This window comes from Coturnix japonica, unplaced genomic scaffold (genome assembly GCF_054131305.1).
Source record: "Coturnix japonica strain WE unplaced genomic scaffold, WE-NBRP24 Scf180, whole genome shotgun sequence".
In the NCBI taxonomy this organism is placed as follows: domain Eukaryota; kingdom Metazoa; phylum Chordata; class Aves; order Galliformes; family Phasianidae; genus Coturnix; species Coturnix japonica.
The window spans coordinates 10,001-31,747 of record NW_028189083.1 but is presented as its reverse complement, the minus strand read 5'-3'; the positions used below and the strand labels follow the sequence as shown (position 1 = coordinate 31,747).

At 45.2% G+C, this 21,747-nt stretch overlaps 1 protein-coding gene across 1 annotated transcript in view; it reads left to right on the top strand.

Moving 5' to 3' along the window:
• LOC146751015 (sucrase-isomaltase, intestinal-like) overlaps positions 1–21,747 on the top strand; it is a gene marked incomplete at its 5' end in the record, with an annotated part of 44,931 nt that overhangs the window by 18,664 nt on the left and 4,520 nt on the right. The window contains 4 exons of the mRNA XM_085535785.1: positions 6,489–6,660; positions 11,055–11,154; positions 16,605–16,717; positions 19,380–19,505. Coding sequence (XP_085391911.1) covers positions 6,489–6,660; positions 11,055–11,154; positions 16,605–16,717; positions 19,380–19,505 — 511 coding nt within the window. The remainder of the gene's footprint in view (positions 1–6,488; positions 6,661–11,054; positions 11,155–16,604; positions 16,718–19,379; positions 19,506–21,747) is intronic.

Below are 21,747 nucleotides of genomic sequence, written 5' to 3'. Positions count from 1 at the left end.
GGGTCTATGGGGTCGTCTAGGGGATTTATGGGGTCCTCTATGTGGTCTATGGGGCAGCTATGGGGTCTATGGGGTCTATGGGGCAGCTATGGGGTCTATGGGGCTGCTATGGGGTCTGTGGGGGAGCTATAGGGTAGCTATGGGGTCTATGGGGCAGCTATGGGGTCTATGGGGTCTATGGGGTCTATGGGGCAGCTATGGGGTCATCTATGGGGCACCTATGGGGTCGTCTATGGGGTCTATGGGGCATCTATGGGGCAGCTATGGGGCAGCTATGGGGTCTATGGGGCACCTATGGGGCAGCTATGGGGTCTATGGGGGAGCTATGGGATCTATGGGGTCTATGGGGCAGCTATGGGGTCTATGGGGTCTATGGGGCACCTATGGGGTCTATGTGGCAGCTATGAGGTCTATGGGGTCTATGGGGCAGCTATGGGGCCTATGGGGGACCTATGGGGCAGCTATGGGGTCTATGGGACATCTATGGTGTCGTCTATGGGGTCTATGTGGCAGCTATGGGGTCGTCTATGGGGGTCTATGGGGCACCTACGGGTGCTTTGGGGTCATCTATGGGGTCTATGGGGCAGCTATGGGGTCTATGGGACATCTATGATGTCGTCTATGGGGTCTATGGGGCAGCTATGGGGTCTATGGAGTCTATGGGACACCTATGGGGTCTATGGGGTTGTCTATGGGGTAGCTATGGGGTCTATGGGGTCGTCTATGGGGTCTATGGGGAACCTATGGGGTCTATGGAGTCTATGGGGCACCTATGGGGTCGTCTATGGGGTCTATGGGGCAGCTATGTGGTCTATGGGGTCGTCTATGGGGTCTATGGGGTTGCCTATGGGGCAGCTATGGGGTCTATGGGGTCGTCTATGGGGTCGTCTATGGGGTCTATGGGGTCGTCTATGGGGTCTATGGGGCAGCTATGTGGTCTATGGGGTCGTCTATGGGGTCTATGGGGTCGTCTATGGGGTCTATGGGGTCGTCTATGGGGTCTATGGGCAGCTATGGGGTCTATGGGGTCATCTATGGGGTCTATGGGGTCATCTATGGGGTCTATGGGGTCGCCTATGGGGTCTATGGGGCAGCTATGGGGTCTATGGGGTCATCTATGGGGTCTATGGGGCACCTATGGGGTCGTCTATGGGGTCTATGGGGCATCTATGGGGTGTATGGGGCAGCTATGGGGTCTATGGGGCAGCTATGGGGTCTATGGGGCAGCTAAGGGGTCTATGGGGCACCTATGGGGTCGTCTATGGGGTCTATGGGGTCGTCTATGGGGTCTATGGGACATCTATGGGGTCTATGGGGTCGTCTATGGGGTTTATGGGGCAGCTATGGGGTCTATGGGGAACCTATGGGGCAGCTATGGGGTCTATGGGGTCTCTATGGGGTCTATGGGGCAGCTATGGGGTCTATGGAGCAGCTATGGGGTCTATGGGGCAGCTATGGGGTCTATGGGGTCGTCTATGGGGTCTATGGGGTCTCTATGGGGTCTATCGGGTCTATGGTGTCGTCTATGGGTTTTATGGGGCAGCTATGGGGTCATCTATGGGGTCTATGGGGTCTATGGGGGGACTATGGGGTCTATGGGGTCTATGGGGCAGCTATGGGGTCTATGGGGCAGCTATGGGGTCTATGGGGCAGCTATGGGGTCTATGGGGTCATCTATGGGGCCCTAATAGCCCTAAGATCCTAATAGGATCTTAGCACAGTCCCTATAAGGGCAGACCCACATCTGACCCTATATCCACCCCATAGGAAACACCTGCATTGAGTCACAATGGGGAAGCTAATTAACGAGAGCTCGTTAAGCTTAATTAAGCTCCGTCCTATTGTTCTATGGGACGGGGCCCTATAGGGTTAAGCTTAATTAAGCTTAATTAAGCTTCATCCTATTGTTATATGGGATGGGGCTAATAGGGGATTTATGGGGTTAATTAGGGGGTGGGTAATTAATATGGGGGGGGTTAATTAAGATAATGAGGGTTAATTGACGCTCGGGAAGTGGTTAATGGGGTGGGAGGAAACGAGGGTTAATTGGGGTTAATGATGTTTATAGGGCCGGGTTCATTGACGTCATTATGGGGTTTGGGAGGAAACGAGGGAGGGATTTGGGGTGAAATAGGGGGGAATTGGGACTTATATGGCCCATATAACCCCATATAACCCCATAGAACCCCATAGAACCCCATAGAACCCCATAGAACCACATATAATCCCATATAACCCCATATAACCCCATAGAACCCCATAGAACCCCATATAACCCCATATAACCCCATATAACCCTATATCCCCCCATATATCCCCTATATAACCCCATATATCCCCTATAGGACCCCATATAACCCCATATAACCCCATATATCCCCTATATACCCCCCTATAACCCCATATAACACCATAAAACCCCAATATCCCCCCATATAACCTCATACAACCCCATAAATCCCCTATATCCCCAATATAACCCCATATATCCCCCATATATCCCACATATAACCCCATATAACCCCATAAATCCCCTATATCCCCCCATATAACCCCATAGAACCCCATAGAACCCCATATAACCCCATAAATCCCCTATATCCCCCCATATAACCCCATATAACCCCATATATCCCCATATATCCCCATATACCCCCATATAACCCCATATAACCCCATATACCCCCATATAACCCCATATATCCCCATATACCCCCATATAACCCCATAAATCCCCATATAACCCCATAGATCTCCTATATCCCCCATATAACCCCATATAACCCCATATAACCCCATATAAACCCATATAACCCCATATAACCCCCCATATCCCCATATATCCCCCATATATCCCCTTATAACCCCCATATCCACCCTATATCTCCCCATAATCCCATATATGCCCCATATAACCCCATATAACCTCCATAAATCCCCTATATCCCCCCTATAACCCCATAGATCCCATATAACCCCATAAATCCCCTATATCCCCCCATATAACCCCATATACCACCATATAACCCCATAAATCCCCTATATCCCCCATATAACCCCATATAACCCCATATAACCCCATATAACCCCATATAACCCCATATAACCCCATATATCCCCATATAACCCCATATAACCCCATATAACCCCATATAACCCCATAAATCCCCTATATCCCCCCATATCCCCCCATATCCCCCCATATCCCCCCATATACCCCCATATAACCCCATATAACCCCATATATCCCCCTATATCCCCCCATATAACCCCATATAACCCCATATAACCCCATATAGCCCCATATAACCCCATATAGCCCCATATAACCCCATAAATCCTCTATATCCCCCCATACAACCCCATAAATCCCCTATATCCCCCCATATAACCCTATATAACCCCATATAACCCCATATCCCCCATATAACCCCATATAACCCCATATACCCCCATATATCCCCATATAACCCCATAAATCCCCTATATCTCCCCATATAACCCTATAGATCCCCTATATCCCCCCATACAACCCCATATCCCCCCATATAACCCCATATCCCCCATATAACCCCATATCCCCCCATATAACCCCGTATAACCCCATATAACCCCTATATCCTCCCATATAACCCCATATAACCCCATAAATCCCCTATATCCCCCCCCCCTATAACCCCATATAACCCCATATAACCCCATATAACCCCATATACCCCCATATAACCCCATATAACCCCATAAATCCCCTATATCCCCCCATATAACCCCATAAATCCCCTATATCCCCCATAAATCCCCTATATCACCCCATAAATCCCCTATATCCCCCCATATAACCCCATATAACCCCATATACCCCCATATAACCCCATATATCCCCCCATATCACCCCATATCACCCCATATAACCCCATGTAACCCCATATCCCCCCATATAACCCCATAAATCCCCTATATCCCCCATATAACCCCATATAACCCCATAAATCCCCTATATCCCCCCATATAACCCCATATAACCCCATATACCCCCATACAACCCCATATACCCCCATATAACCCCATAAATCCCCTATATCCCCCCTATATCCCCCATATAACCCCATATAACCCCATATAACCCCATATAACCCCATATAACCCCATATATCCCCTATATCCCCTATATCCCCCCATATAACCCCATATCCCCCCATATAACCCCATATATCCCCATATATCCCCTATATCCCCCATATAACCCCATATATCCCCTATATCCCCCCATATAACCCCATATAACCCCATATAACCCCATATAACCCCATATAACCCCATATATCCCCATATAACTCCATATAACCCCATATAACCCCATATAACCCCATATAACCCCATATAACCCCATATACCCCCCATATAACCCCATATAACTCCATAGATCCCCTATATACCCCTATATAACCCCATATAACACCATATAACCCCATATATCCCCTATATCCCCCCATAGAACCCCATAGAACCCCATATAACCCCATATCCCCCCATATAACCCCATATAACCCCATATAACCCCATATATCCCCTATATCCCCTATATCCCCCCATATAACCCCATATAACCCCATATCCCCCCATATAACTCCATAGATCCCCTATATCCCCCCATATAATCCCATATAATCTCATATCCCCCCATATAACCCCATATACCCCCATATAACCCCATAGATCCCTTATATCCCCCCATATAACCCCATAAATCCCCTATATCCCCCACATAACCCCATATAACCCCATATCCCCCCATATAACCCCATAGAACCCCCCATATAACCCCATAAATCCCCTATATCCCCCCATATAACCCCATAAATCCCCTATATCCCCCATATAACCCCATATATCCCATATAACCCCATATAAACCCCATATCCCCCCATATAACCCCATAAATCCCCTATATCCCCCATATAACCCCATATATCCCCCATATACCCCCATATAACCCCATATACCCCCATATAAACCCATATATACCCCATATAACCCCATATAACCCCATATAACCCCATATAACGCCATATAACCCCATATATCCCCCATATAACCCCATATCACCCCATATCACCCCATATAACCCCATATAACCCCATATAACCCCATATAACCCCATATACCCCCATATCCCCCCATATAACCCCATATAACCCCATATAACCCCATATAACCCCATATACCCCCTATATCCCCCCATACAACCCCATATAACCCCATATAACCCCATATAACCCCCCATATAACCCCATATAACCCCATATAACCCCATATAACCCCATAAATTCCCCATATAACCCCAATAACCTCATATAACCCCATATACCCCCATATACCCCCATATACCCCCATATACCCCCATATAACCCCATATAACCCCATATAACCCCATATAACCCCATATCCCCCCATATAACCCCATAAATCCCCTATATCCCCCCATATAAACCCATATAACCCCATATAACCCCCATATAACCCCATATAACCCCATATCCCCCCATATAACCCCATAAATCCCCTATATCCCCCCATATAACCCCATATAACCCCATATAACCCTATAGAACCCCATATCCCCCCCTATACCCCCATATAACCCCATATATCCCCTATATCCCCCCATATCCCCCCATATAACCCCATATAACCCTATATAACCGCATATCCCCCCATATAACCCCATATAACCCCATATAACCCCATATCCCCCCATATAACCCCATATCCCCCCATATAACCCCATATAACCCCATATAACGCCATATAACCCCATATCCCCCCATATAACCCCATATAACCCCATATAACCCCATATCCCCCCATATAACCCCATAGATCCCCTATATCCCCCCTTATAACCCCATAAATCCCCTATATCCCCCTATATCCCCCTATATAACCCCATATAACCCCATATAACCCCATATAACCCCATATAACCCCATATAACCCCATAAATCCACTATATCACCCCATATCCCCCCCTATATCCCCCATATAACCCCACATAACCCCATAAATCCCCTATATCCCCCCATATAACCCCATATAACCCCATAAATCCCCTATATCCCCCCATATAACCCCATATAACCCCATATAACCCCATATCCCCCCATATAACCCCATATAACCCCATATATCCCCCATATAACCCCATATAACCCCATAAATCCCCTATATCCCCCCATATAACCCCATATAACCCCATATAACCCCATATAACCCCATATCCCCCCATATAACCCCATAGATCCCCTATATCCCCTATATCCCCCCATATAACCCCATATAACCCCATATAACCCCATATAACCCCATATAACCCCATATAACCCCATATAACCCCATATAACCCCATATAACCCCATATAACCCCATATAACCCCATATAACCCCATATAACCCCATATAACCCCATAGATCCCCTATATCCCCTATAGGTTGGACACCGCTGTGGGTCCCCTCATCTTCTCCCCCCAGTTCCTACAGCTCTCTATGGGGCTGAGCAGTGGGAACATCTATGGGGTCGGGGAACACGTCCATAAAAGGTTCCGACACGACCTCAATTGGAGGACATGGCCCATGCTCAGCAGGGACACGGCGCCCTCTGGGGTAAGAAACCCCATTTTGGGGCAAATTCTTGCGATTTTGGGTCATTTTGGGTCAATTTAGGGCCTTTTTGGGGCTATTTAGGGTCTTTTTTGGGGTTATTTATGGGGTGGGGGAACACGGCCATATAAGGTTCCGACACGACCTCAATTGGAGGACACGGCGCCCTCTGGGGTAAGAAACCCCATTTTGGGTCAAATTCTTGCGATTTTGGGTCATTTTGGGTCAATTTAGGGCCATTTTGGGGCTATTTAGGGTCATTTTGGGGTTATTTATGGGGTTATTTATGGGGTGGGGGAAAACGTCCATAAAAGGTTCCGACACGACCTTAATTGGAGGACATGGCCCATGCTCAGCAGGGACACAGCGCCCTCTGGGGTAAGGAACCCCATTTTGGGTCAAATTCTTGCGATTTTGGGTCATTTTGGGGCTATTTAGGGCTATTTAGGGTCTTTTTTGGGGTTATTTATGGGGTGGGGGAACACGGCCATATAAGACCTAAATTGGAGGACACAGCGCCCTCTGGGGTAAGAAACCCCATTTTGGGTCAAATTCTTGCGATTTTGGGTCATTTTGGGTCATTTTGGGTCAATTTAGGGCCTTTTTGGGGTTATTTATGGGGTTATTTATGGGGTGGGGGAATGTGTCCATATAAGGTTCCGACATGACCTCAACTGGAGGACACGGCGCCCTCTGGTGTAAGAAACCCCATTTTGGGTCAAATTCTTGCGATTTTGGGTCATTTTGGGTCAATTTGGGGCTATTTAGGGTCTTTTTTGGGGTTAGTTATGGGGTGGGGGAACGTGTCCATATAAGACTCCGGTACGACCTCAATTGGAGGACACAGCGCCCTCTGGGGTAAGGAACCCCATTTTGGGGCAAATTCTTGCGATTTTGGGTCATTTTGGGTCATTTTGGGTCAATTTAGGGTCTTTTTGGGGTTATTTATGGGGTGGGGGAACACGGCCATATAAGGTTCCGACACGACCTCAATTGGAGGACATGGCCCATGCTCAGCAGGGACACGGCGCCCTCTGGGGTAAGAAACCCCATTTTGGGTCAAATTCTTGCGATTTTGGGTCATTTTGGGTCATTTTGGGGCTATTTAGGGTCTTTTTGGGGTTATTTATGGGGTGGAGGAACACGGCCCTATAAGACCTCAATTGGAGGACATGGCCCTTACACAGCGACCTCTGGGGTAAGAAACCCCATTTTGGGGCAAATTCTTGCGATTTTGGGTCATTTTGGGTCAATTTGGGGCCTTTTTGGGGCTATTTAGGGTCTTTTTGGGGTTAGTTATGGGGTGGGGGAACACGGCCCTATAAGACCTCAATTGGAGGACATGGCCCATGCTCAGCCGCGACACGGCGCCCTCTGGGGTAAGAAACCCCATTTTGGGGCAAATTCTTGCGATTTTGGGTCATTTTGGGTTATTTTGGGGCTATTTAGGGTCTTTTTTGGGGTCATTTATGGGGTGGGGGGACGTGTCCATATAAGGTTCCGACACGACCTCAATTGGAGGACATGGCCCATGCTCAGCAGGGACACAGCGCCCTCTGGGGTAAGAAACCCCATTTTGGGTCAAATTCTTGCGATTTTGGGTCATTTTGGGTCATTTTGGGTCAATTTGGGGCCTTTTCGGGGTTATTTATGGGGTTATTTATGGGGTGGGGGAACACGTCCATATAAGGTTCCGACACGACCTCAATTGGAGGACACGGCACCCTCTGGTGTAAGAAACCCCATTTTGGGGCAAATTCTTGCGATTTTGGGTCATTTTGGGTCATTTTGGGGCTATTTAGGGTCTTTTTGGGGTTATTTATGGGGTTATTTATGGGGTGGGGGAACACGTCCATAAAAGGTTCCGACACGACCTCAATTGGAGGACATGGCCCATGCTCAGCCGCGACACGGCGCCCTCTGGGGTAAGAAACCCCATTTTGGGTCAAATTCTTGCGATTTTGGGTCATTTTGGGTCAATTTGGGGGCTATTTAGGGCTATTTAGGGCCTTTTTGGGGTTATTTATGGGGTGGGGGAACACGACCATATAAGACCTCAATTGGAGGACACAGCGCCCTCTGGGGTAAGGAACCCCATTTTGGGTCAAATTCTTGCGATTTTGGGTCATTTTGGGTCAATTTAGAGCCTTTTTGGCGCTATTAGGGTCTTTTTGGGGTTATTTATGGGGTTATTTATGGGGTGGGGGAACACGGCCCTATAAGACCTCAATTGGAGGACATGGTCCTTACACAGCGCCCTCTGGGGTAAGAAACCCCATTTTGGGTCGAATTCTTGCGATTTTGGGTCATTTTGGGTCAATTTAGGGTCTTTTTTGGGGTTATTTATGGGGTCGGGGAACACGTCCATAAAAGGTTCCGACACGACCTTAATTGGAGGACATGGCCCATGCTCAGCCGCGACACGGCGCCCTCTGGGGTAAGAAACCCCATTTTGGGGCAAATTCTTGCGATTTTGGGTCATTTTGGGTCAATTTAGGACCTTTTTGGGGTTATTTATGGGGTGGGGGAACGTGTCCATATAAGGTTCCGACACGACCTCAACTGGAGGACACGGCGCCCTCTGGGGTAAGAAACCCCATTTTGGGTCAAATTCTTGCGATTTTGGGTCATTTTGGGTCATTTTGGGGCTATTTAGGGCCTTTTTTGGGGCTATTTAGGGCCTTTTTGGGTCTATTTATGGCCTTTTAGGGTCTATATCTTGTGTTTTTGGGGCTATTTCTTCCAGTTTTGGGTCATTTTCGGGCCATTTCTTGCCATTTTTGGGTCATTTTCTGGCCTTTTTGGGTCGTTTTCTTGCATTTTTGGGTCAATTTCTTGCATTTTTGGGGCTATTTAGGGACTTTTTGGGGCTATTTATGGCATTTTTGGGTCATTTTCTTGCCATTTTGGGGCCATTTTGGGTCACTTTATTATGTTTTTAGGGTCTATTTATGGCCATTTTGGGTCAATTTCTTGCCATTTTGGGGCCTTTTTGGGGCAATTTCTTGCCTTTTTGAGGCTATTTATGGCCATTTTGGGTCAATTTCTTGCCATTTTGGGGTCTTTTTGGGTCAATTTCTTGCATTTTTGGGGCTATTTATGGACTTTTTGGGTCCTTTTCTTGCATTTTTGGGTCAATTTCTTGCCGTTTTAGGTCAATTTCTTGCCTTTTTGGGTCATTTTATGGCCATTTTGGGTCAATTTATGGCCTTTTTGGGTCATTTCTTGCCATTTTTGGGTCTATTTCTTCCCTTTTTTGGGTCAATTTCTTGCCTTTTTGGGTCAATTTCTTCCCTTTTTGGGTCTATTTCTTCCATTTTTTGGGTCAATTTCTTCCCTTTTTGGGTCACTTTCTCCATATTTAGGGCCATTTCTTGCCATTTTTGGGACCATTTCTTGCCTTTTTGGGTCAATTTCTTGCCTTTTTGGGTCACTTCCTCCATATTTAGGGCCATTTCTTGCTATTTTGGGTCTATTTCTTCCCTTTTTGGGTCAATTTATGGCCATTTTGGGTCAGTTTCTGGCCTTTTTGGGTCACTTCCTCCATATTTAGGCCCCTTTCTTGCCATTTTTGGGTCTATTCCCTTTTTGGGTCAATTTCTTCCCTTTTTGGGTCAATTTCTTCCCTTTTTGGGTCAATTTCTTCCCTTTTTTGGTCACTTCCTCCATATTAAGGGCCCTTTCTTGCCATTTTTGGGGCTATTTCTTCCCTTTTTAGGCACAATTTCTTTCCTTTTTTGGGTCAATTTCTTGCCTTTTTGGGTCACTTCCTCCATATTTAGGGCCATTTCTTGCCATTTTTGGGACCATTTCTTGCCTTTTTGGGTCTATTTCTTCCCTTTTTGGATCAATTTCTTCCCTTTCTGGGTCAATTTCTTGCCTTTTTGGGTCACTTCCTCCATATTTAGGTCCATTTCTTGCCATTTTTGGGGCTATTTATGGACTTTTTGGGTCAATTTCTTGCCATTTTTGGGTCTATTTCTTCCATTTTTGGGTCTATTTCTTCCCTTTTTGGGTCAATTTCCTGCCTTTTTGGGTCACTTCCTCCATATTTAGGGCCCTTTCTTGCCATTTTTGGGGCCATTTCTTGCCATTTTTGGGTCAATTTCTTGCCATTTTGGGTCAATTTCTTGCCTTTTTGGGTCACTCCCTCCATATTTAGGGCCATTTCTTGCTATTTTGGGTCAATTTCTTCCCTTTTTGGGTCAACTTCTTCCCTTTTTGGGTCAATTTCTTGCCTTTTTGGGTCACTTCCTCCATATTTAGGCCCCATTCTTGCCATTTTTGGGTCAATTTCTTGCCATTTTGGGGCTATTTCTTCCATTTTTGGGTCTATTTCTTCCCTCTAACAAAAACAATAACCCTTTTTAACCAAAATCCCTCTTTTTCACCCCAAGAACGTCGAGAATCTCTATGGAGTCCAGACCTTCTTCCTGTGCTTGGAGGACACGTCGGGGGCGTCGCTGGGGGTCTTCCTCCTCAACAGCAACCCCATGGGTGAGACCCCTCCCCAAAATACCTTATTTTGGGGCCATTTTGCCTAAAATCCTGCATTTTTGGGGCCCTTTGGCTTCATATCCCTCCATTTTGGGGCCCTTTACCCTCAAATTGCTCATTTTTAGGGCCCTATACTCTCAAAATCCTCCAATTTGGGGCCCTAAAAATCCACCTTTTTGGAGCCTTTTACCCTCAAAATCCTTCATTTTTGGCACCCTTTACCCAAAAATTGCTCTTTTTTGGGGCCATTTTGCCTAAAATCCTGCATTTTTGGGGCCCTTTGGCTTCATATCCCTCCATTTTGGGGCCCTTTACCCTCAAATTGCTCATTTTTGGGGCCCTTCCCCCACAAAACCCGCTATTTTAGGGCCCTAAAAATCCACCTTTTTGGAACCTTTTACCCTCAAAATCCCTCATTTTTAGGGCCCTATACCCTAAAATCCCTCATTTTGGGGCCATTTTGCCTAAAATCCTTCATTTTTGGGGCCCTTTACCCTCAAAATCCACCATTTTGGGGCCATTTTGCCTAAAATTGCTCATTTTTAGGGCCCTATACTCTCAAAATCCACCATTTTGGGGCCCTAAAAATCCACCTTTTTGGAGCCTTTTACCCTCAAAATCCACCATTTTTAGGGCCCTATACCCTAAAATCCCTCATTTTTGGGGCCATTTTGCCTAAAATCCCTCATTTTTGGGGCCATTTAACCTAAAATTGCTCATTTTTAGGGCCCTATACTCTCAAAATCCACCATTTTAGGGCCCTAAAAATCCACCTTTTTCGGGCACTTTGGCCTCAAAATCCCTCGTTTTTGGGACCCTTTACCCTAAAATTGCTCCTTTTTGGGGCCATTTTGCCTAAAATCCTGCATTTTTGGGGCCCTTTGGCTTCATATCCCTCCATTTTGGGGCCCTTTACCCTCAAATTGCTCATTTTTAGGGCCTTATACTCTCAAAATCCACCATTTTAGGGCCCTAAAAATCCCTCATTTTGGGGCACTTTGCCCTCAAAATCCCTCATTTTTGGGGCCTTTTGACCTAAAATTGCTCATTTTTGGGGCCCTTTGGCCTCAAAATCCTTCATTTTTGGGGCCTTTACCCTCAAAATCCACCATTTTAGGGCCCTATACTCTCAAAATCCGCCATTTTAGGGCCCTAAAAATCCACCTTTTTGGAGCCTTTTACCCTCAAAATCCCTCATTTTTGGCACCCTTTACCCTAAAATTGCTCCTTTTTGGGGCCATTTTGCCTAAAATCCTTCATTTTTGGGGCCCTTTGGCTTCATATCCCTCCATTTTGGGGCCCTTTACCCTCAAAATCCACCATTTTGGGGCCATTTTGCCTAAAATCCCTCATTTTTAGGGCCCTATACTCTCAAAATCCGCCATTTTAGGGCCCTAAAAATCCACCTTTTTGGAGCCTTTTATCCTCAAAATCCCTCATTTTTGGGGCCTTTTGACCTAAAATCCCTCATTTTGGGGGCCCTTTGGCTTCATATCCCTCCATTTTGGGGCCCTTTAACCTAAAATTGCTCATTTTTAGGGCCCTATACTCTCAAAATCCGCCATTTTGGGGCCCTAAAAATCCACCTTTTTGGAGCCTTTTACCCTCAAAATCCTTCATTTTTGGCACCCTTTACCCTAAAATTGCTCCTTTTTGGGGCCATTTTGCCTAAAATCCTTCATTTTTGGGGCCCTTTGGCTTCATATACCTCTATTTTGGGGCCCTTTAACCTAAAATTGCTCATTTTTAGGGCCCTATACTCTCAAAATCCGCCATTTTAGGGCCCTAAAAATCCACCTTTTTGGGGCACTTTGCTCTCAAAATTCCTTGTTTTTGGGACCCTTTACCCTAAAATTGCTCATTTTTGGAGCACTTTGACCTCAAAATCCCTCATTTTTGGGGCCTTTACCCTCAAATTGCTCATTTTTAGGGCCATATACTCTCAAAATCCGCCATTTTTGGGCCCTAAAAATCCACCTTTTTGGAACCTTTTACCCTCAAAATCCCTCATTTTTAGGGCCCTATACCCTAAAATCCCTCATTTTGGGGCCATTTTGCCTAAAATCCCTAATTTTTGGGGCCCTTTACCCTAAAATTGCTCATTTTTAGGGCCCTATACTCTCAAAATCCGCCATTTTGGGGCCCTAAAAATCCACCTTTTTGGAGCCTTTTATCCTCAAAATCCCTCATTTTTGGGGCCTTTTGACCTAAAATCCCTCATTTTTGGGGCCCTTTGGCTTCATATCCCTGCATTTTGGGGCCCTTTACCCTCAAAATCCACCATTTTGGGGCACTTTAGCCTCAAAAAACCTCATTTTTAGGGCCCTATACTCTCAAAATCCGCCATTTTGGGGCCCTAAAAATCCACCTTTTTGGAGCCTTTTAACCTCAAAATCGCTCATTTTTGGGGCCATTTTGCCTAAAATCCCTCATTTTAGGGTCCTTTGGTCTCAAAATCCTTCATTTTTGGGGCACTTTGGCCTCAAAATCCCTCATTTTTAGGGCCTTTACCCTAAAATTGCTCATATTTAGGGCCCTATACTCTCAAAATCCGCCATTTTGGGGCGCTAAAAATCCACCTTTTTGGAGCCTTTTATCCTCAAAATCCTTCATTTTTGGGACCCTTTACCCTAAAATTTCTCCTTTTTGGTGCCATTTTGCCTAAAATCCTGCATTTTTGGGGCCCTTTGGCTTCATATCCCTCCATTTTGGGGCCCTTTACCCTCAAATTGCTCATTTTTAGGGCCCTATACTCTCAAAATCCACCATTTTAGGGCCCTAAAAATCCACCTTTTTGGAGCCTTTTACCCTCAAAATTGCTCATTTTTGGGGCCTTTTGACCTAAAATCCCTCCTTTTTGGGGCCATTTTGCCTAAAATCCTGCATTTTTGGGGCCCTTTGGCTTCATATCCCTCTATTTTGGGGCCCTTTACCCTCAAATTGCTCATTTTTAGGGCCCTATACTCTCAAAATCCGCCATTTTAGGGCCCTAAAAATACACCTTTTTGGTACCTTTTATCCTCAAAATCCCTCATTTTTGGGGCCTTTTGACCTAAAATTGCTCATTTTTGGGGCCCCTTTGGCCTCAAAAAACCTCATTTTTAGGGCCCTATACTCTCAAAATCCGCCATTTTGGGGCCCTAAAAATCCACCTTTTTGGGGCCTTTTAACCTAAAAATCCACCATTTTTAGGGCCCTATACCCTAAAATCCCTCATTTTGGGGCCATTTTGCCTAAAATCCCTCATTTTTGGGGCCTTTACCCTCAAAATCCGCCATTTTGGGGCCCTATACTCTCAAAATCCGCCATTTTAAGGCCCTAAAAATCCACCTTTTTGGAGCCTTTTGTCCTCAAAATCCCTCATTTTTAGGGCCCTATACCCTAAAATCCCTCATTTTTGGGGCCATTTTGCCTAAAATCCCTCATTTTTGGGGCCTTTTACCCTCAAATTGCTCATTTTTAGGGCCCTATACTCTCAAAATCCGCCATTTTGGGGCCCTAAAAATCCACCTTTTTGGAGCCTTTTACCCTCAAAATCCTTCATTTTCGGCACCCTTTACCCTAAAATCCTCCATTTTGGGGCCATTTTGCCTAAAATCCTTCATTTTTGGGGCCCTTTGGCTTCATATCCCTCCATTTTGGGGCCCTTTACCCTCAAAATCCACCATTTTGGGGCTCTTTACCCTCAAATTGCTCATTTTTAGGGCCCTATACTCTCAAAATCCGCCATTTTGGGGCCCTAAAAATCCACCTTTTTGGAACCTTTTACCCTCAAAATCCCTCATTTTTGGGGCCTTTTGACCTAAAATCCCTCATTTTTGGAGCCTTTTACCCTCAAAATCCTTCATTTTTGGCACCCTAAACCATAAAATTGCTCATTTTTGGGGCCTTTAGCCTCAAAATCCACCATTTTGGGGCACTTTAGCCTCAAAAAACCTCATTTTTAGGGCCCTATACTCTCAAAATCCGCCATTTTAGGGCCCTAAAAATCCACCTTTTTGGAGCCTTTTATCCTCAAAATCCACCATTTTAGGCCATTTTGACCTAAAATTGCTCATTTTTGGAGCACTTTGCCCTCAAAATCCCTCATTTTTGGGGCCTTTACCCTCAAATTGCTCATTTTTGGGGCCATATACTCTCAAAATCCACCATTTTAGGGCCCTAAAAATCCACCTTTTTGGGGCCTTTTATCCTCAAAATCCGCCATTTTAGGCCTTTTTGACCTAAAATCCCTCATTTTTGGGGCCCTTTATGGGGTTTTAAGCTTTTCCTTATGGGGTTTTGGGGCTGGATTGGGGTTTTATGGGGTTTTAAGCTTTTCCTTATGGGGTTTTGGGGCTGGATTGGGGTTTTATGGGGTTTTGGGGCTGGATTGGGGTTTTATGGGTTTTAGGCTTTTCCTTATGGGATTTTGGGGCTGGATTGGGGTTTTTTGGGGTTTTAGGCTTTTCCTTATGGGGTTTTGGGGCTGGATTGGAGCTTTATGGGGTTTTAAGCTTTTCCTTATGGGGTTTTGGGGCTGGATTGGAGCTTTATGGGGTTTTAAGCTTTTCCTTATGGGGTTTTGGGGCTGGATTGTGGTTTTATGGGGTTTTAAGCTTTTCCTTATGGGGTTTTGGGGCTGGATTGGAGCTTTATGGGGTTTTAAGCTTTTCCTTATGGGGTTTTGGGGCTGGATTGGGGTTTTATGGGGTTTTAAGCTTTTCCTTATGGGGTTTTGGGGCTGGATTGGAGCTTTATGGGGTTTTAAGCTTTTCCTTATGGGGTTTTGGGGCTGGATTGGGGTTTTATGGGGTTTTAGGCTTTTCCTTATGGGGTTTTGGGGCTGGATTGGAGCTTTATGGGGTTTTAAGCTTTTCCTTATGGGGTTTTTGGGGCTGGATTGGGGCTTTTATGGGGTTTTAGGCTTTTCCTTATGGGGTTTTGGGGCTGGATTGGGGTTTTATGGGGTTTTAAGCTTTTCCTTATGGGGTTTTGGGGCTGAATTGGGGCTTTATGGGGTTTTGGGGCTGGATTGGAGCTTTATGGGGTTTTGGGGCTGGATTGGGGTTTTTGGGGTTTTAAGCTTTTCCTTATGGGGTTTTGGGGCTGGATTGGGGTTTTATGGGGTTTTAAGCTTTTCCTTATGGGGTTTTGGGGCTGAATTGGGGCTTTATGGGGTTTTAAGCTTTTCCTTATGGGGTTTTGGGGCTGGATTGGGGTTTTATGGGGTTTTAAGCTTTTCCTTATGGGGTTTTGGGGCTGGATTGGGGTTTTATGGGGTTTTGGGGCTGGATTGGGGCTTTATGGGGTTTTAGGCTTTTCCTTATGGGGTTTTGGGGCTGGATTGGGGTTTTATGGGGTTTTAAGCTTTTCCTTATGGGGTTTTTGGGGTTTTAAGGATTTCTTATGGGATTTTTGGGGCTGTATTGGATCTTTATGGGATTTTATGGTTCTATTTTCCCCTATAGAATTCATCGTTCAACCCACCCCGGCCGTGACCTATAGAACTATAGGGGGGATCCTGGATTTCTATGTGTTAATGGGGGACAGCCCCGAGCAGGTGGTGCAGGAGTATGTCAAGGTGGGGCACCCTATAGATCCTATAGATCCTATATGGGGCACCCTATAGATCCTATAGATCCTATAGATCCTATATGGGGCACCCTATAGATCCTATATGGGGCACCCTATAGATCACCCTATAGATCCTATAGATCCTATATGGGGCACCCTATAGATCCTATATATCCTATAGATCCTATAGATCCTATAGATCCTATATGGGGCACCCTATAGATCCTATAGATCCTATATGGGGCACCCTATAGATCCTATATATCCTATAGATCCTATAGATCCCATAGATCCTATATATCCTATATGTGGCACCCTATAGATCCTATATATTCTATACATCCTATAGATCCTATAGGTCCTATAGATCCTATAGATCCTGTATGGGGCACCCTATAGATCCTATATATCCTATATATCCTATAGATCCTATAGACCCTATATGGGGCACCCTATAGATCATATATGGGGCACCCTATAGATCCTATAGATCCTATAGATCCTATATATCCTATATATCCTATAGATCCTATATGGGGCACCCTATAGATCCTATAGATCCTATAGATCCTATAGATCATATATGGGGCACCCTATAGATCCTATATATCCTATAGATCCTATATGGGGCACCCTATAGATCCTATAGATCCTATAGATCCTATATGGGGCACCCTATAGATCCTATAGATCCTATAGATCCTATAGATCCTATAGATCCTATATGGGGCACCCTATAGATCCTATAGATCCTATATGGGGCACCCTATAGATCCTATATGGGGCACCCTATAGATCCTATAGATCCTGTAGATCCTATATGGGGCACCCTATAGATCCTATAGATCCTATATGGGGCACCCTATAGATCCTATAGATCCCATATATCCCATATATCCTATATATCCTATGTATCCTATATATCATATGTATCCTATAGATCCTATAGATCCTATATGGGGCACCCTATAGATCCTATAGATCCTATACGGGGCACCCTATAGATCCTATATATCCCATAGATCCTATATATCCTATAGATCCTATAGATCCTATATGGGGCACCCTATAGATCCTATAGATCCCATAGATCCTATAGATCCTATATGGGGCACCCTATAGATCCTATAGATCCTATAGATCCTATATGGGGCACCCTATAGATCCTATAGATCCTATATGGGGTGCCCCATAACCACATTGATTCCCCCCATAACCCCATTGGGACCCCTTATAACACCTCAAACCCCATATAACACCCCATAACCCCATTGATTCACCCCAAACCCCATTGATTCCCCCTATAACCCCCCAAACCCCATTGATTCACCCCATAACCCCATTGATTCCCCCTATAACACCCCATAACCCCATTGATTCACCCCAAACCCCATTGATTCCCCCCATAACCCCATTGATTCCCCCTATAACCCCCCAAACCCCATTGATTCACCCCATAACCCCATTGATTCCCCCTATAACACCCCATAACCCCATTGATTCACCCCATAACCCCATTGATTCCCCCCATAACCCCATTGATTCCCCCATAACCCCATTGAGACCCCCTATAACCCCCCAAACCCCATTGATTCACCCCATAACCCCATTGATTCCCCCTATAACACCCCAAACCCCATTGATTCACCCCAAACCCCATTGATTCACCCCATAACCCCATTGATTCACCCCATAACCCCATTAGGACACCCCATAACCCCCCATAACCCCATTGATTAACCCCATAACCCCACTGATTCACCCCATAACCCCATTGATTCCCCTATAACACCCCAAACCCCATTGATTCACCCCAAACCCCATTGATTCACCCCATAACCCCATTGATTCCCCTATAACACCCCAAACCCCATTGATTCACCCCAAACCCCATTGATTCACCCCATAACCCCATTGATTCCCCCTATAACACCCCAAACCCCACTGATTCACCCCAAACCCCATTGATTCCCCCTATAACACCCCAAACCCCATTGATTCATCCCATAACCCCATTGATTCCCCCCATAACCCCATTGGGACCCCCTATAACACCCCAAACCCCATTGATTCACCCCAAACCCCATTGATTCCCCCCATAACCCCATTGATTCCCCCTATAACACCCCATAACCCCATTGATTCCCCCCAAACCCCATTGATTTCCCCTATAACACCCCAAACCCCATTGATTCACCCCATAACCCCATTGAATCACCCCATAACCCCATTGGGACCCCCTATAACCCCCCAAACCCCATTGATTCTCCCCATAACCCCATTGATTCACCCCAAACCCCATTGATTCACCCCATAACCCCATTGGGACCCCCTATAACACCCCATAACCCCATTGATTCCCCCTATAACCCCATTGATTCCCCCTATAACACCCCAAACCCCATTGATTCCCCCCATAACCCCATTGATTCCCCCCATAACCCCATTGATTCCCCCCATAACCCATTGATTCACCCCATAACCCCATTGGGACCCCCTATAACACCCCAAACCCCATTGATTCACCCCAAACCCCATTGATTCACCCCATAACCCCATTGGGACCCCTTATAACACCCCATAACCCCATTGATTCACCCCAAACCCCATTGATTCACCCCATAACCCACCCCATAACCTCCTTATGGGTCCGCTATGGGGTCTTGCAGCTGGTTGGGATGCCGGTCATGCCGTCCTATTGGTCGCTGGGTTTCCAGCTCAGTCGATACGATTACGGTTCATTGGACGAAGTCAAGACGGTGGTCGAACGGAACCGGGCCATTGGGCTGCCCTATGTGAGTCCAAAATATGTAAATTCACCTTTTCTGACCCAATTTGGGCCTTGAATTTGCCTATTCTGACCCAATTTAGGCCTTAAAATTACCTATTCTGACCAAATTTAGGCCTCAAATTCACCTATTCTGACCCAATTTAGGCCTTAAATTCACCTTTTCTGACCCAAATTTACCTATTCTGACCCAATTAGGCCTCAAATTCACCTATTCTGACCCAATTTAGGCCTCAAATTCACCCATTCTGACCCAAATTCACCCATTCTGACCCAATTAGGCCTCAAATTCACCTATTCTGACCCAATTCAGGCCTTAAATTCACTAATTCTGACCCAATTTGGGCCTTGAATTCACCTTTTCTCACACAACTAGGCCTCAAATTCACCAGTTCTGACCCAATTCAGGCCTCGAATTCACCCATTCTGACCCAATTTTGGCCTCAAATTCACCTATTCTGACCCAATTAGGCCTTAAATTCACCTATTCTGACTCAATTAGGCCTCAAATTCACCTATTGTGACTCAATTTAGGCCTCAAATTTACCTATTCTGACCCAATTTATGCCTTAAATTCACTAATTCTGACCCAAATTCACCTATTCTGACCCAATTTGGGCCTTGAATTCACCTTTTCTCACACAACTAGGCCTCAAATTCACCAATTCTGACTCAATTAGGCCTCAAATTCGCCTATTCTGACCCAATTTAGGCCTCAAATTCACCCATTCTGACCCAATTTACTTATTCTGACCCAATTTAGGCCTTAAATTCACCTATTCTGACTGAATTTAGGCCTTAAATTCACCTATTCTGACCCAATTTAGGCCTTAAATTCAACCATTCTAGGCCTTAAATTCACCTTTTCTGATCCAAATTCACCAATTCTGACCCAATTAGGCCTTAAATTCACCTATTCTGACCCAATTTGGGCCTTGAATTCACCTTTTCTCACACAATTTAGGCCTCAAATTCACCTATTCTGACCCAATTTAGGCCTCGAATTCACCTTTTCTCACACAACTAGGCCTCAAATTCACTTATTCTGACCCAATTAGGCCTTAAATTCACCTATTCTGACCCAATTCAGGCCTCAAATTTGCCTATTTTGACCCAATTTAGGCCTCAATTTCACCTATTCTGACCCAATTCAGGCCTCGAATTCACCGATTCTGACCCAATTTACCCATTCTGACCCAATTAGGCCTCAAATTCACCCATTCTGACCCAATTTAGGCCTCAAATTCACCTATTCTGACCCAATTTAGGCCTTAAATTCAACCATTCTAGGCCTTAAATTCACCTTTTCTGACCCAAATTCATCTATTCTGACCCAATTTAGGCCTTAAATTCACCTATTCTGACCCAATTAGGCCTTAAATTCACCAATTCTGACCCAATTTAGGCCTCAAATTCAACCATTCTAGGCCTTAAATTCACCTTTTCTGACCCAAATTCACCCATTCTGACCCAATTTAGGCCTCAAATTCACTTTTTCTGACCCAAATTCATCTATTCTGACCCAATTTAGGCCTTAAATTCATCTATTCTGACCCAATCTAGGCCTCAAATTCACCTATTCTGACCCAATTTAGGCCTCAAATTTACCTATTCTGACCCAATTCAGGCCTCAAATTCACCTATTGTGACTCAATTTAGGCCGTAAATTCACCTATTCTGACCCATTTCACCTATTTTGACCCAATTTGAGCCACAAATTCACCAATTCTGACCCAATTAGGCCTTAAATTCACCTATTCTGACCTAATTAGGCCTTAAATTCAGTTATTCTGACCCAATTAGGCCTTAAATTCACCCATTCTGACCAAATTAGGCCTTAAATTTGACTATTCTGACCCAATTAGGCCTCAAATTCACCTATTCTGACCAAATTTAGGCCTTAAATTCACCTATTCTGACCCAAATTCACTCATTCTGACCCAATTAGGCCTTAAATTCACCTCTTCTGACCCAATTTAGGCCTCGAATTCACCTTTTCTCACACAACTAGGCCTCAAATTCACCAGTTCTGACCCAATTTAGGCCTTAAATTCACCCATTCTGACCCAATTCAGGCCTCGAATTCACCGATTCTGACCCAATTCACCTATTCTGACCCAATTCAGGCCTCGAATTCACCTATTCTGACCCAATTTACATATTCTGACCCAATTAGGCCTTAAATTCAACCATTCTGACCCAATTTAGGCCTTAAATTCAACCATTTTAGGCCTTAAATTCACCTTTTC